The sequence below is a fragment of the Etheostoma spectabile genome, chromosome 5 (genome assembly GCF_008692095.1).
Source record: "Etheostoma spectabile isolate EspeVRDwgs_2016 chromosome 5, UIUC_Espe_1.0, whole genome shotgun sequence".
In the NCBI taxonomy this organism is placed as follows: Eukaryota; Metazoa; Chordata; class Actinopteri; order Perciformes; family Percidae; genus Etheostoma; species Etheostoma spectabile.
Window position 1 is genome coordinate 12,920,305 of NC_045737.1, and position 15,965 is coordinate 12,936,269.

At 40.0% G+C, this 15,965-nt stretch overlaps 2 protein-coding genes across 5 annotated transcripts in view; both read left to right on the forward strand.

Annotated features, from left to right (window-relative positions):
* LOC116689051 (solute carrier family 12 member 2) overlaps positions 1 to 7,986 on the forward strand; it is a 21,116-nt gene extending 13,130 nt beyond the window's left edge. The window contains exons 16-27 of the mRNA XM_032515363.1: positions 314 to 425; positions 545 to 685; positions 2,012 to 2,118; positions 3,668 to 3,747; positions 3,837 to 3,977; positions 4,714 to 4,827; positions 5,014 to 5,125; positions 5,216 to 5,302; positions 6,541 to 6,676; positions 6,802 to 6,869; positions 7,412 to 7,592; positions 7,630 to 7,986. Of these exons, the coding sequence (XP_032371254.1) occupies positions 314 to 425; positions 545 to 685; positions 2,012 to 2,118; positions 3,668 to 3,747; positions 3,837 to 3,977; positions 4,714 to 4,827; positions 5,014 to 5,125; positions 5,216 to 5,302; positions 6,541 to 6,676; positions 6,802 to 6,869; positions 7,412 to 7,547 (1,234 nt within the window). The 3' untranslated portion in view covers positions 7,548 to 7,592; positions 7,630 to 7,986. The remainder of the gene's footprint in view (positions 1 to 313; positions 426 to 544; positions 686 to 2,011; positions 2,119 to 3,667; positions 3,748 to 3,836; positions 3,978 to 4,713; positions 4,828 to 5,013; positions 5,126 to 5,215; positions 5,303 to 6,540; positions 6,677 to 6,801; positions 6,870 to 7,411; positions 7,593 to 7,629) is intronic.
* nudt12 (nudix (nucleoside diphosphate linked moiety X)-type motif 12) overlaps positions 5,707 to 15,965 on the forward strand; it is an 11,174-nt gene continuing 915 nt past the window's right edge. Inside the window, exons 1-7 of one of the 4 annotated variants that reach the window (XM_032515373.1) lie at positions 9,316 to 9,417; positions 9,503 to 9,546; positions 11,607 to 11,820; positions 12,320 to 12,623; positions 13,492 to 13,765; positions 13,878 to 14,045; positions 14,729 to 14,842. In XM_032515373.1, coding sequence (XP_032371264.1) covers positions 11,615 to 11,820; positions 12,320 to 12,623; positions 13,492 to 13,765; positions 13,878 to 14,045; positions 14,729 to 14,842 — 1,066 coding nt within the window. In that variant the 5' untranslated portion in view covers positions 9,316 to 9,417; positions 9,503 to 9,546; positions 11,607 to 11,614. Of the gene's footprint in view, positions 5,715 to 9,284; positions 9,419 to 9,502; positions 9,547 to 11,606; positions 11,821 to 12,319; positions 12,624 to 13,491; positions 13,766 to 13,877; positions 14,046 to 14,728; positions 14,843 to 15,965 lie in introns of those variants that run through there. The other 3 variants (XM_032515375.1, XM_032515374.1, XM_032515372.1) reach the window with 3 other exon arrangements.

Sequence of the window (15,965 nt, forward strand, 5' to 3'; positions counted from 1 at the left end):
TCAATTTGACCCTAATACCATACAAGGGTTAAGCTTTATTAAAAAAATAATAAAATCTTAGATTCTAGAAAAATTAAACTAACATTTTTTTTTAAGTAAATGGACAACCCTAGAAACAAAAAAAGCTTTTCCACAATGTTGGATAAAATTGTGAAATCCAGTGGAAAAACAGTCACTTATAAAATGATTTTTTTGTCCACAATTTGATTTGACAAGACCACGCTGGGATTTCCATCAAACAGAAAACTGAAAGTCCTTTTTAAACTCTTCGTAGTTGTTGTTCTAAGTGTGTGTGTAAAATCCATGTTTCCAGGCCTCAGTGTTTGGTGATGGCCGGTTATCCAAACGCTCGTCCTGCTCTGCTTCAACTGGTTAATTCTTTCACCAAGAACGTCGGCCTCATGGTCTGCGCTCAAGTCAGGACCGTACGTACAGATCAACATCAGACTGTGGCATCCTTTTACATCGCTGAAACGTTTTCTGCATGGTTGCAAACTGCTTCCTTGCCTTCTCCTGTCATCGACGGCGTCTTTGTTGTGTTCAGGTGACCCGTCGGCCAAACTTGAAGGAGCTGTCTCAGGAGCACGCCCGCTGTCAGCGCTGGCTCAACAAGAAGCGGATCAAGGCCTTTTACACTCATGTGTTCTCTGACAACCTTAGGCACGGCGCGCAGTTCCTCATGCAGGTACCTGGATGCAAATCAAACTCCCAAACCTCCGGCAAGGGTCTGTCAGGTCTATCAAGTCAACCCCGTCCCCTAAAATATTAGTTTCCATACAACGTCAATTAGGTTTTTCCCCATGGATTACATTTGTTTCAACACTGCGTTGTTACGTTTTGGAAAAGATGATGGTTTGGGATTAAATTAGTATGTTTCTACGTAATTTAAGTAGGCTAATTTACATAAAATCCTGTTTCTTCAACTCACCAATCCACCCTGTCCTCTTCCCTACGCAGACCTTGATTAGAAATGTATTTGTGATACGGGGAACCTGGGAGAAAAATATGTTTCCCTAGAAACAATATTGAGAATGCAGTTTAATTGAATGATAGTCTCACATTGCCAGACCTTCCTCCACAGCGCTCGGAGGAAGGTCTGGCTAGTCCTCACAGATTAGATTAGATTAGATTAGATTAAACTTTATTGCCATCACACATGTACAGGTACAATGCAACAAAATACAGTTTAGAGAGTTTAGAGAGCCTCCGAGCCGCAGCTAGTGAAAGCGCCGCCACACACACAGCATTCCAATTTGGGAGAAAAAACGTGCTCTGGTTTATTGGCATTTCTTTAAACCAATCACAATCGTCTTGGGATGGCGTTAAGCGCCGGACGGAGCCACGGTGCCTCTGCAAAATAACCTCGGGAAGGAACATGTTGTGGTTGAATGTATGTACGTTGAAAGGTTGTTTTAGTCGTGCAACAGAAAACTTAGATTGGAGAGACAGTCTAGTTACTTGTATGGGAATGTAATTTTAAGGCGGCAGGACTGATCAAGTGGATATCTTAATAATTAATGAATTAATCTCAATGTGGGAGTGGTAGCTGGTTTTCATGCAGTGACCTTAATTTCATAATTGGTTCACTTTCATTTTCCTTTTTTCCCTACAGACACTTTGAGAATTCAAAATTCTAACCACGCAGAGACAATTATGATCCATAAACCAAACTATTGCAAATACTTCCTTTTATAACTCAATACAAATTTGATTTACTTATATTTAATTAACACTACACACACCTACTTTCTATTCTTGAAGATTTTATTTTCTGTGTTAGGATTATTTAATTTTCTTCTGTACATGTTGTTGTCATCCTCATTTAATACCACGTTGTCTATTATAGTTTTGATAGTGTTGATTGGTTTGCAGAGGGGGGGGGGGGATATAAACCCCATCTGGCTTGATTTTATACCAAACCTCTCTTGTTAAATTAAAAAATAACTTTGTTCTGTGATAGAAAAAGAAAAGAAAAATCAATATAGTCACATCTGTGTCCTGTGATGTTCAGGCTGTCGGTTTGGGTCGTCTGAAGCCAAACACCTTGGTTCTGGGTTTTAAGAACAACTGGAGTGATGGAGACATGAGAGATGTGGAGGTTTACATCAACACCATACAGTAAGGACTGATGTGTCTTTTTAAAATGAGCTTCTAACATTTTACAAAGTTATTTGTCTTTTTTGCCCCAAACGCGGTTGAAGTTTGGGATTTGTGCCATGTTTTGAGTCAGTGTCTTAATTCTGAAAGTATCAGTTTCACTATTTTTGCTTTTTTTATTCGGAAAACATAGATGACCAAAAATGTATAAATCAAGCCAACACAATCTCATACAGTAAAAATCATGTCATGAAATCTCAAAGCTATAGTGCGTAGTTTCTGTCTCCCCGATGACTCTGTCGACGCGTCCACATGATACAAGCCTTCTGTGATCGCAGTTGCTAGTATGCAAGGAGGACACAGAGGATTAAAAAAACATGATGAACTCTTCAGAAGAAGTAATTATCTTCACTCGAGTTTCTGTGCGGGAAATTCACCACAAACCCAACCATACTGAGAATCACAGAGAGAGAGTTGCGTGGAGCTGATAGTCTTAATTAGTAACTTACGCAGTGGCTTGAATGTAACGGACATCCAATAATATCAAAAAGCTTTAAAAGTGCTCATATTATTCTTTTTGGCTTTTTCCCTTTCCTTTTTTGTGTTATTTATCTTTTTTGCACATTGTAGGTTTACAAAGTGAAAAAGCCCAAAGTCCACCCCAAAGGGTTATCTTCCAGAGAAAACACTGTTCACAAACTGCTCCTAACAGCTCTGTTGTAGTCCAGTCTTTACTTCTGTGTCAAACGTTTGTCACTTTGTAACGCACGTCATAATACTCACCTAGCTGCTAGCGTGGCACGCCCTCATGCTCTGCAACTGACAGTGCAGCGCTTACTAAGGTACTGTGCATGTGAGACTCCCAACAAAGACAGAAGTGAGATGTCTCACTCTGTCGCTAAAACAGAGAGCTCAACACACAGGGTGAAAAAAGGAGCTGCAGCAATGTGAAGTATAAGAAACATTTTGTTTTTTGGAAAATGAAACCACATAAACCTTTTCTGGTACAACCTCTAAATACAATTATGAACCTGAAAATAAGTATAATGAGCACAGAACACCAGAGTGCTAAAAGTTGCATAAAGATAAAACTGAACATTTATTAAATTGTCTCTGTTGTACACTGTTACATTAATGAGTTTGTTTTATTAGAATTTGAAAACATGAGTTACAAATACTGTCTTATGTATAAGACATAAGAATTCGAAAACATGAGTTACAAATACTGTCTAATACATAAGACAATGAGTGCATGAGTCTTTCTGGAGAAACACGTTTTTTAACAGATGCGTCGATTAAAGCAACTAATCAACTAGTCTAAGATTTTATTTAGTTGAGGGTAACCCTAAAAAATTGTCTTAGTGTCTATTGCAGTGGACATGCTAAAAATATAAAATAAAAATTATTAAGTCTAAATTGTAAGGTGTTTTTTTTTTCTAAAGAAGAAATTCCCAGACTAACCTAGAAGATTTTATTTGTTTCTTGTTAATTGACTAATTGACATTCTATCTATAAAACAAAGATTTCCTTTGCAGGACAGAAAGGTTTGAGTGTGTGTTCTGTGTTGCAGCGATGCTTTCGACCTGCAGTTTGGGGTGGTGCTCCTTCGACTGCAGGATGGACTGGATATCTCCCACATCCAGGGACTAGGTACACCTGTCTTCTTCTGAGTATGTGTCTGTCTACCTACATTACTACATACTGCTACACTGCATCTGTCTCCATGTTTGTCCCTGCAGACGAGCTGGTGTCATCCAATGAGAAGCCCCCAATTGGCAGTAAGGAGGTGGTGGTTTCTGTCAGTCTGGATAAAGACTCAGAGTCGGACCCCTGTCCTCCAAAAACCACTACCAACCAGAGCAGCCCACTCATCATGTTAGGTAAAGTCAGGGGCGTTGGACTGGGGGGGGGGAAACGGAACTGAGTACCCAGGGCCGTCATGTGAGGAGGGCCCAAAAAGATGCTAGAATGAATAGATGTGGATGCAGGGAGGGGCCCGTAGAAAATGCCTTTCTACAGGGCCCAGAATTTTGTGGCTAACTGCTCCTCAGATCTCTGCAGGGTAAATCCAGACAGCTAGCTAGCCTAGCTATTTCTCATCCCGGAACAGTGGGTGGATTAGCCAGACCCTCCTCCGCAGCAATGTGGAGAAAGGTCTGGCAATGCAAGACTATCTTTATCCCTGCACGAGATAGGTCCAGCAGCACAAACTTTATCTTTAACTTTTTTTTTACCAATTTGTATAGCACCTTTCATGCAAACATGCAAGTTCTTCACAGAAGAAAATTACAAAATAACAAAATGAAAACACAAATGAGGAAAAAAAGCAAAAATAACAACAGTATCGCCCCACATTCAAAGCCTGATTAAAAACCAACTATTTTAGTATGTATTTTAGAGCTTGCCATTCTAATATCCAAAGTCAGTGAGTTTCACAGTTTAGGGGGTGTAAAACCAGAATGCACCTTCTCTGGTACTTTTATGGGACACATAAGGAACATTTAAAAGAAAAGCAGTGGAGGACCTTAGTGATCTGCCTGGAACATAGGACACTTCTCATCTGTCAAAGTGTTTCTTTATCCTCACCGTGTGTCGTTTTTGTTTCACCTACAACAGAGACCAAGTCTCCTCTGAGTCTGACCGACCAGCGTCTGCTGGAGACCAGCCAGCTGTTCAAGAAGAAGCAGGGCAAAGGAACCATAGATGTCTGGTGGCTGTTTGATGACGGAGGTCAGTTTTTATGTCTTATGCAAAGATGACCAAAGTTTACCTCTAGACTACAGTCATTTTATGCATGAATGTGCAAGTGGTTAGTACCAGTATGTATGTATGTACTCTATGTCCAAGTGAAGTATTCAATCTTGGCCTAGGCCTCTTCTCATACTAAAGTGTATTTGTGGATGTTTGCGTGTGCAGGTCTGACTCTGCTGATCCCCTTTCTGCTGACCAACGGGAGCAAGTGGGGCGACTGCAGGATCCGAGTCTTCATCGGCGGAAAGATCAACCGCATCGACCACGACCGCCGAGCGTGAGTTAAATCAGCTATCATCTTGTTTGCGATTCATACACTCAGTACATCTAAATACGTTGATTATTGTGTGTGTGTGTGTCCCGTCAGCATGGCCACGCTGCTCAGCAGGTTCAGGATCGACTTCTCTGACATCAACGTCCTCGGAGACATCAACACCAAACCCAAAAAACACAGGTACGACCTCGGTTGGAGTCGGCCACGTCTCACTTTGGTTTATCGTGATTGATTCGCATTCAGTAAGTCTACATGACGATGTGAAGGGCGTTAAAGTAAGATTTTCAGCACTAATGGCGAGGATATTTAAAGGGCCACAGCTACAGTAAGAGACCCTCAATTGACTGGATCCTTAAAGCTACATGGATAAACATTGAGCAACATTAATTCAAACTTTCAAATTTGAGATACAAAAAACGTTTAATAATCCTACAACAGAGAAATTCACACAAGATAAAATAAGAACTTTGTCCGCCGCTCACAACAGACAGAAATTTGTCTCTGACAGGGCACGCTTGAATGCTGCCTGTGTATGATAGTTCAGTGTGTTGATGGCAGTGGGGATTCAGGATTTGTTGTTTTTTCCAGGCAAGTTTGACTCGGATGGCAGTAACTTAAAGCATATGTGAAGGGGGTGGATGGGATCCTGTGTGATTATAGTGGCTTTTCTGAGTATGGGTTTACTGTCCTCAAAGGGAAATTATCTCCCAGCCAGGTAAAACCCAGAACAGACATGAAGATAAAACTAATAAATTAATAAACATGGTTTGAAAATGCAACAAAAGGCTTGAAATGCCATGGTAACTTAAGCTGAATGAATAAAAAAAAAAAAAAAAAACTTTCCTCCAATCCAATGGTTGTAGTTTGTACCCAGTAGACTTCTTTAACCTAACGCTTTTTGAATGTTATAGACATTCAAGATTCAAGATTTCTTTCTTTGTCATTCCACAGTACACTGTGATAGGAAATTATGTGCAAGTTCACAGCTTAGAAAAAAGAATACAGCCCAGAAACAATTAAAAACACCGTAGAAAAAGTCAAGATATTTAGCTATATACATGTATGGGTGTGCAGAGCCTGTATAGTGATAAATATAAATATACCAAGTCTAAAAAACTGAAAAATATAAATATCTAGATATTTATATTATATCATAGATTATATTATAGAGTGTCTGCTCTAGCTTTTCCAAGGTTTTAGACACAGATATGGCGATAATAGCGCTCCAAAATGATGTGAAACTACTTTCTTTTTTAAAAATTGAAAGACCTTTTCTTGAAGGATAAACCCTCAAACCCCCAAATAAAGGTTTTTCATAAAGCTAGGAAAAACAGTGAATGCTGCTTGAGAACGCGCATGATAGTTAAATCTGATAACACTGTTGCGATATAAAGTGGCGTCTCTATGTGGCTGTGCAGTAAGCTGAGCTTTAAGGAGCTGATCGAGCCGTACAGGCTGAAGGAAGACGACATGGAACAGGAGGCGGCGGAGAGGCTGAAGGCCCAGGAGCCCTGGAGGATCACTGACAACGAACTGGAGCTCTACAAGGCCAAGGTCTGTACACACTGCCGATACGGCAACTCTGACCAATCCCAATGCTCAGCTGAAGTGTACTGTGGAGTTAAAGCGGTTTAAAAAAGGAAATGTTAACATGTCAACGTGCTGTTTGGGACTTTCAGAGCAACCGTCAGATCCGACTGAACGAGCTGCTGAAGGAACATTCCAGCATGGCGAAGCTCATCGTCATGTATGAACTTTAAATTCATACTTTAGTTTCCTAATGTTTGTCTTTATCATTATTAATGTCTTCACGTTCAATGTCAGACCCTTTACTGAAGTAACAATACTAATACCACACTGTAAAAGTACTCACGTAAAGTAAAAAAGGTTCCTTTAGAAAAATCATGAAAATGTAAGCTAGTTAAAGTATAAAAAGTATAACATATTATATCATTACATTATTATTCCTCAAGCATGAATATAAAAGCAGAATATTGCATTTTTAAACATACATTTTTAAACTTCAGAAAACTTGTAATACAAAAATAAAGTCTTCATGTAAGTAATCAACTGGGGAAGTTTAATGCTAATATCTAGCTATCTTTTCAATTTCAATTTTCAATTCGCTCGACCTGTTGTATAAGTAGAGGAAATGTAGTTACACGTTATCACTGCATGACAACCGGTTTGAATCGGAGTAATCCTTGCAGTGTATCCAGGTTTCTAAAAACCAAGTTAAATAATAATAAATGCATTTTTCTGCATGTTCTGTGATAATTCCCTTCTCAGGAGCATGCCTTTGGCCAGAAAGGGAACGGTGTCGAGTGCGCTCTACATGTGCTGGCTGGAAACTCTGTCCAAAGACCTCCCACCTCTGCTGCTGGTCCGAGGAAACCACCAGAGCGTCCTCACCTTCTACTCCTAACACACACACACACACACACACACACACACACACACACACACACACGCACGCACGCACACACACACCATTTCCACACAGATGCACACACACAGTGTGTTACAGTATTACAACGCCTACAGCTGCACAAGAACAGAAATGTTATCGTGCTTTAAATTTTGTTTCATGCCTCAATAACAAATTAAACAACCCAATCAACATTTAGATGGCTGTTTCTTTTATCTTCAACAATAACCGGCTGTATATTATTTGGCTTCTGTGTGTTGAACTACAGTAAATATTAACGTTGATGTTTATTTATAATGATAGAATCATGATTTCAGAATGTTCGCTGGTATTCGGGTGACCTGGGATCATGAAGTGGTATTTTGTAGTAGTAGCAAGACAAACTATCTCTGGTAACATTATTTTGTAAATTATTTTATTAAAAATATTAACTAAACCACGTTTCCGTCATGTTTCTTGTCCGCTTTTTAGATCTATTTGTGGATATTTTCAGCTTCTTGGGATCTCAAAAAGTAGTTTACACCAAAATATTAAAGTGTAACCTGATAACATGAAATAAGTTTAATGCAGGGGTGGAGTGTAACTAACAGTAATAATAATACATTTATTTCATGTAGTGCTTTAAAAAGGTACTCAAAGGCACTTTACAAGGTAAAGGCAGAAAAACAATAACAAAATCAACAATAACTAGAAGCAGAATATAGAAACATGATAAAAAAACAAATGGAAAATAGCTCATTTTGATTAGCCTACAGGTTAATAGCAGCTTTAAAGAGATGGGTTTTAAGTGCGGTTTTGAACTTAGCAAGAGATGTGGAAAGTCTGAGGTGTTGGGTAAGAGAGTTCCAGAAGCTAATTTTGAGGTAGGCCTACTTTACTTGAGTATTTTTATTTCATGTCATTTTTTACTAATAAAATGAAATATTGTACTTTGAACTGCGCATCAATTTTGCTGCCAATTGTAGTTAAGTAAAAATCTGAAAAAAAGGTATTTTACCTGTAACAGATTATTTCTAAACTGTTTTATTGAGAACCTATTTTTACATGGGCCCATAGACTATGGCCCATGTAAAATAAGGTCTGCATACAGCCTTGTTTCTTCAAAATATATTTTATTCAACAGTTGATTTACAGAATCCTCAGAATTTTATCTGCCCTCTTTTTTAAGACTATCATAACTAATTTCTCAAATTGATGTTTCCAGATACGTCTGCACAGAATGAGAGCAGAAAGCCTGCATGCTGCGTTCAAAAGCAGGCAGCAGAAAAACTGTCTATGGAAAAAGTGCTAAGTGCAAAATGTGCTGCATTCACAGGTTTCTTGGAAAATGTAACTTCCAAGATTTTTTTAACACCAAAGTGCTTGAACAAAACAGAGTCATTATAAATGTAAATACCTAGAGACAATAACTTTAATCGTGGCAGTGATAAAATAAACAAAATTAGAAATTAAAAAAGAATACACCAAGTTAAATGAATATTATGTGATGTATTCGTGAGGTATTTCATTTAAAAAAAATCTCCGAAATTTGGGTTGAGATTGAAATGCAAGAAAAAAAGTTATAGTGGTCTTAGGAGTTAATGCTTCTTTTAAACTGTTTAATAAATAATGCACGCCTAAAAGTAGAAACAAAAACAAACAATAAATCAATAGCTGACATTTTCCCCTTCCCCGTTTGCATTTTTGTCACCAAGAATAACATATATCCTATTATTGCTGTAACACACAGAAATACTCTAGTGTAATGAGCACCTGAAGGCAGCACAGTTGCAGAGGTCGTTACTGTTGCTCTTGAACGCAGCTCGTGACATTTGATTAAATAACTGATTTTCAGACAGAGGAGAAACTGCACGGAGCTGAAGACAAGGTGAGTTTTAAAATTACATTTCTTTATTATTGTAATGTGTTAATGTCTGCCTTTGATTACGAATAAAGGGTGACGTTACTTCCAGGGCATAGACGGAGCCAGAGAGCGAGAACAGACTTCAAAAACTAGTCTGCAGTTTGACGTTACTGTAACGTTAAACAGATCCCACTGCTGTCAGTTTGATTTCCAGCCGGGACAGATAGATACATAATAGCTGCTTTACCTGCTGTAGACTTTGTACCGAGTAGTACTGACTCTAAACATAGCCTATCACAGTAAATAAAACCAGAAGGCTGTATTGAAAGCTGAATGACTAGCAGTAATGAACTTGTGTTTTGCAAGCTAGCGTCTCTATGGTAAACTGCGTTTTATAACGTTGTATGCGTTTGATTTGATAGGCGTAACGCAAGAATGATTGACAGCTGTTTCACCAATAGGGGGAGGCAGAAAATAGGATATAAAAAAAAAAGGCACAGTTCACAGTTTAACACAATATGGGGAATGAGAAATAGATAACCATTAAACTTTCCCAGTGTACTTTCCCAGTGTAATAGCAAGGCAATTACAAGTTTTCTGGAATGTATCTTTAAATATGCAAATGAAGCACATTAAATATGGGCTAAGTTACATACATTTCCAGAACAGAAATCTGAACATTACAAAATTGTTTTACTTTCTTGTTGACATATTAAAGTTTTTACAGAGGGAATATTGGAGATCTCTTATCACTCCAAAAAAAAATAAAATAAAAAAATCAGATAATCAGGCATAAATACCAATTCTGACAAGGCAAAATGAAAATGTTAGATATTTTTGCACATTTATTGTAAGAGAAAAATAAAATTAACTTGAAATATCACAAGTATTCAAACCCCTAACTCAGGACTTAGTTGAAGCGTTTTTGGCAGGGATTACAGCCTCCAGGCTTCCTGCTGCCTCCACCATGCTTCACACGAGGAGACTGGTTTCCTCCAGACACGATGTTCCAAAAAATCAATGCCAAACATTTTTTAAATGTTGGGGTTCATCAGAACAGATAATGTTGTTTGTCAGAGTCTGTGTGATGGTCATCCGTCTGGAAGTTTCCCCACACAGCATCAATGGAGCTCACCCAGAGGGACTATCAGGCTCTTGGTCACCTCTTTTAACCATAAAGCTCTGGGAGGAGTTCTGCTTGTTCTCCAAACTTTTTCCAGTTAAGAATCATGGAGGCCAGTAAGCTTTTTAGGAACTTTTAATGAAACCGAAATGCTTTTCTGTGCTTTGACAGAACCCTGTCTCTGAGCTCTGAGCTTGGATTTTGTCTGCTGTGAGACCTTATATAGACGCGTGTGTGCCTTTCCTAATCATGTCCAATCAGTTGAATTGACCACAGCTAAACTCCAATCAAGGTGTAGAAACAAGTCAAAGATAATCAAGAGAAATAAGATTCACCTGAGCTGGACTTCAAATGTCAAAAAGTCTAAAATCTCACGTCAATATGATATTTCACTTTTTTCTTTTTGATGCATTTGAAATACTTTTTGAAATCATGTTTTTGTACAAACAGCGAATTCTTTGTAAATGCACTTTATGTGACAATTTTTATGTAGAAAGTAAACTCCACGGAATGTTTGTGAAGGATGAAATGTTTGAGAAATTTCTCCTATATTTTAAAATAAATAAAGTCTTTGAAAAGCCTCTTGGATTAAATGCATCTTCACAAAGTTAAAAATAGGGCTGTTTCGACGCGATGAAAAGTTTTAAAACTTTTTTAGAGATATGTGGTTCTCACAGGACAGTGATGCTACAAACATATGATGATCTTATAAAATATGATGCATTGCTGTAGATTAAACTACCCATCAGTATATGAAAGGGTTAACATGAGCACAACCTTAAGCATCTACAGCAGTAAAATTCCATATGCACATTAATGCAGCAGGAATATTAATCCAGAAACATCAGATTTAATAGTAACACACCTGCAGGGAACACTTTTAGCACAATTAGTTATTACTTTTGATTGTCATACTTTTAGCACATTTTGCTGATAATACCTACATACTTTTACTTCAGTAAGATTACATATGCAGGACATTTATTTGTTGGAAAGTAGTTTTAGTGTGGTGTTGGTACTTTATCCTTTAACTGTAGTAAAGGATTATTTTTTTTTTTTTTCATTGTGTCCCAAATCTGTCATTTGTTTCCAGCCAGAATGACGAGTCTCCAGCTGACTGCGAAGGAGGACATGTTGGAGAGGTTTCTGGATGCTTCAGCCAGAGGAGACCTGGCCCAGGTGTCCACGCTGCTGTCCCACGTCCCCTCGCTCATCAACCAGACGGGATACAGTGGCTGGACGGGGCTGATGCTCGCCGCTCGCAACGGACACCACAATGTGGTGGAGGCGCTGCTGTCGCATGGGTATAAAGACCTGAGATTAAGAGACACATAAAAACATTAGTTTACTCATAATGTGATTTACAGTATAAAATACTAACCCTTAGAAAAGACGACTGTAAAAAGTTACCCTTTTAAATCCACATTTTGACTTTAGTTGGATTATCAATTTAAAGCTGCATTAATGCTGCAGAAGTTTGGTCACTAGAGGGTAGAAGAACTCCAAATATATAAATACAAGGTTCTGGGTAACCTGTCTTATTTTGTGTGGTGATGAAGTAATGTAAATGGAGCAGAAAGTTCTTGGAAGTACTTTTAAAGTAGTTTTCCAGGTAAGTGCGTTTAACAATGAATTTCTGGTCACATTTCTAAATCTTTCACCAGTTCAATTATATTTTTTTATTTGCCAAGTTAATATAAATGGGCATAGATAGTTGTCAGTAGCATTGTGTTCCTCCCTCACTTCCTACACTTTCTGCTTCTCCTAAAATCTCGTATCTCCTCTTGTTTTTCAATCTTCAAGCTGCGACAAGTTCTCAGTGAACAGCTTATTCCAGACTGCGTACGATATCGCCAAGTTCTGGGGCCACAGACACATCTCCAACCTGCTGGGCCGGACGGACGACGGCAGCCGGAGAGTCCTGCCGGGCTCCGACACCCACCTGCAGGAGAACTACTTCAGCAGAGAGACGCTGGACCGGCTCAGTGCCAAGAGGACGGACGCGGTCTGGTTGGAGAATAAGCAGAGTGACCCAGACACAGTCTTCCTCCTGTTCTCCAACCTCAGCCCCATGGTCTGCAGCTCCCAGGAGGACGACAACGCAGGGGTGCGTGGCTGAGGACAAATCTCATTTTTTTTATGTTAAGCTGCTGAACCTTCACCAGGTTTAGAAATGAGCTCTGATGATTTCAGAGCATTCAGCTGTACACATCTAAAAAAAACAATCAGCAAGCATCACGGAAACAACTAGCAGAATATTATAACGTTAAAGACTCAGTGGTAGGAAATAAATGCTTATGGTAATGTTCTAGAGGAGTGCTTCGTAAACAACTTGGTCTGAAAAGAAATTCTAACATTTGGAAATGGACAGCCAATTTTTAAGGATTTTAAAGGATACATGCAGACGTGATCAGGCTCTGGTTGTACCGGGCAGCTTCCAGGTATGAATGAGTGTAACTGTATGAATGTGATCAGACCGTTCCTGCAAAAGACAAGCTGCCTCCCAGTGAACCTTCCTTGAATAAATAAAGGTTAATAAAAAAAAGAATAATGTAAGTCACATGTGATGAATAAGATCTAAGGACTTAAAAAGCTAGCTGCAGATGGTTAACATCTAAGCCAAGAGATTGTCCAGAACAGTGAAGTGCAACATTATCTGCGTAAAGCAGTGGCCTTGTATTTGTGATTGATGAGGAAATGTAATATATTAACAAAAGTGTTGAACCCAATTTGGAATCAAATGTAAGATAATGTTAGGATTCATAGATTGAAATGCCGTGATGATATCTAGGTGGATTAGTCCTTATTAAAAACTTTGTTCTAAATCAATGCACGCTTGGGACAAATTAACCTTCCAATCATTTCAGTGGTGTGATGTTGTTAGTCTACAGCCCACAGATAATAAAAGTGAGATTTTTTTTTTTTTTTCAATATTCAAGTTGTTATCTAATGATTGTGATTCTAACTCTTAACAGGGTGAGACCAAGCTGTGTCGGTTCAGATATGAGGCGGTCAAAGACCTTCTCCAGAAACCTGCGACTGTGCTCATCTTCATCGGAGTGGAGAAGAGGAAAACACTCTCCTCCTCCTCCTCTCAGACAGTGGATGGTGTCCCAGAGCCTCCTGCTTGGTTTGCCATCAACACAGATGAAGTCGCTGCCGAACTTCTTAAACGCTGCAGAGAAAGGAACTGCTCCTTCCCAAAGACACCCAACAGAGACCTGCTGAAGCTCAGCGAGGAAGAGGCCGGTAAGGAAGAGGAATCTTTCTCTGGTCTGGATTAATACCGCTGATTTCAAATGACTCCCACGTTTTATTCAATATTCCTGAATGAACTAACTGAGTAATCTTGGTCCTGCAGGAGTTGTGGCTCAGGCTCGGTCGGTGTTGGCCTGGCACAGCCGCTACAGCTTCTGCCCGACGTGTGGCAGCGGCACCAAGCTGGAGGAGGGAGGATACAAGAGGAGCTGCCTTAACCTTGACTGCAGGAGTCTGAAGGGGGTTCACAACACGTGCTATCCACGAGTCGGTACGCAGCCCCACCCCCACCTCACCTACCTGCCTTCCATTATAAATATCAATACTGGGTGTAGAAGCCAGCAGGATAGCAGCTGTGTTTAAACAGTCCATAAGAAAGTACACATTTAAATTCAATCGATATGTGCATTTACGCTGATAAAGGTGTGTGGTTTAAAACACTTTTCGCATATGACCACACACCCCAACCCAAACGAACTGGACTGTCCGGTCTGCATCGGACTGTCGGCTCGATCCAGGGATCAAACTATGAGCTTTTAACTGCAGCAACCTTAAGATACGCTGTTGGAGCTGGAATTAACGCAGCTACTGGCTGTGTACTCACTCCAATTACAGGGCCTCGAAAGAGTCCTGTATTGTTATTTTTCGTCACTACCTCCCCGAGTCGGGAGTGGGTATTTTGCGCGCCTGCTGCCTTTCATGGATGTGGTAGCCATTTCTCAGGCTCCCTCTCTGGAATTGAACCACTGATTCCCCGTTAGCCGTGGTCACCATGTTAAGCACAGAAAGTACCATTAAAAGTTGATAGGTCAGACATTTGAATGAGACGTCGCCGCCACGAGGGCCAGCGTTCGGCTCGAGGTTAGCTAGTGTCACAAAAGCGGCCCAAAGGTGTGAAAGCACCCTTCAACTATAAATGGTTATAAGTTTATCTCCTCTGTCTTGTTTTGTCAGACCCCGTGGTCATCATGCTGGTGATCCACCCTGATGGGAACCAGTGTTTACTGGGAAGGAAGAAGATCTTTCCGGTTGGCATGTTCTCCTGTCTGGCTGGATTCGTAGAGCCTGGTAACCAACACAGACACACAAACACACACATTGCATCGGCTTACCCAAACATCTAAATTAGGGCTGCACGATTATGGCCAAAATGAAAATCACGATTATTTTGATCAAAATTTTGATCGCGATTATTCTCACGATTATTTGTTGATTTTAACCAAAACAAATTGTATGTCATATAGGCTGTTTATAACTGCGAGAGGGAGTGTGATGGACGCTAATCACAGAGAGAGGCTGATCATTATGAAGGGGTCCCGCACGGGTCGAATGGCGGATAACACGGCGGTGTATGAAACGTCTGTATCTTCCATGCGCTGCATTTTTATGAACTAGATATTCTGGCCATGGGTCAATCTCTGGTCCAGGTCCAGGAGTCCGTCTCACGTGTTACTCTACCAACTGAAGTTAGTTGCATTCAAAAACTTCTTCTGTGTTCTTCGCCGTGGCGGCCGCGATAGCAGAGTTACCATGGAAACACTGGTACAAATACAGGTTTAACCCTCATATTTAACAATATACAGCTGTGTTAATAAAAAATTAAATTTGTAGACAAATGTCAGAAGTTTGAACCGGCGGCCGCTGTGTGGCGGGGCGCGGAGAGTAGAGGAGAGAGAGTAGGACGAGAGAGCGTAGAAAGATCCCACACAGGCACGGCATTACAGATGAAATGGGTCATGTAACGCAAAATTAAACCATATCCATATAAACAGCATTGCAGCGGATGCGAGGACATTCGCACCGGTGCGTCCTAGAGGAGCTAACAGCTAACAGACGCTAACTAGCACCGACTAGCACTGGTCAGCACTGTTGTCGGAAAAACAACAGACGGGGTCACGGGACATAATGTTGCGTTTACTGGTAAACTGGTAAACCTTGAGACTGACGTATGACCGACTGCTATCTGTTGAGTTTTCCTCCCGTTACTCTGTCCTCTGGGACTGTCTACATCTAGAAAATAAGCTGCACAGGGTGCAGTGAACTACTCTGACTGGCTCATGAGCAGACGGCTTTATGGAGCGGGAGATTGGCTTTGCAAAAAACCCGGAGCGTTCTATGAAATAACGGTTTATAAAAAATAATCGCTCGATCACGCAAATTTCGCGATCATCGCGATTAAAATTCGATTAAT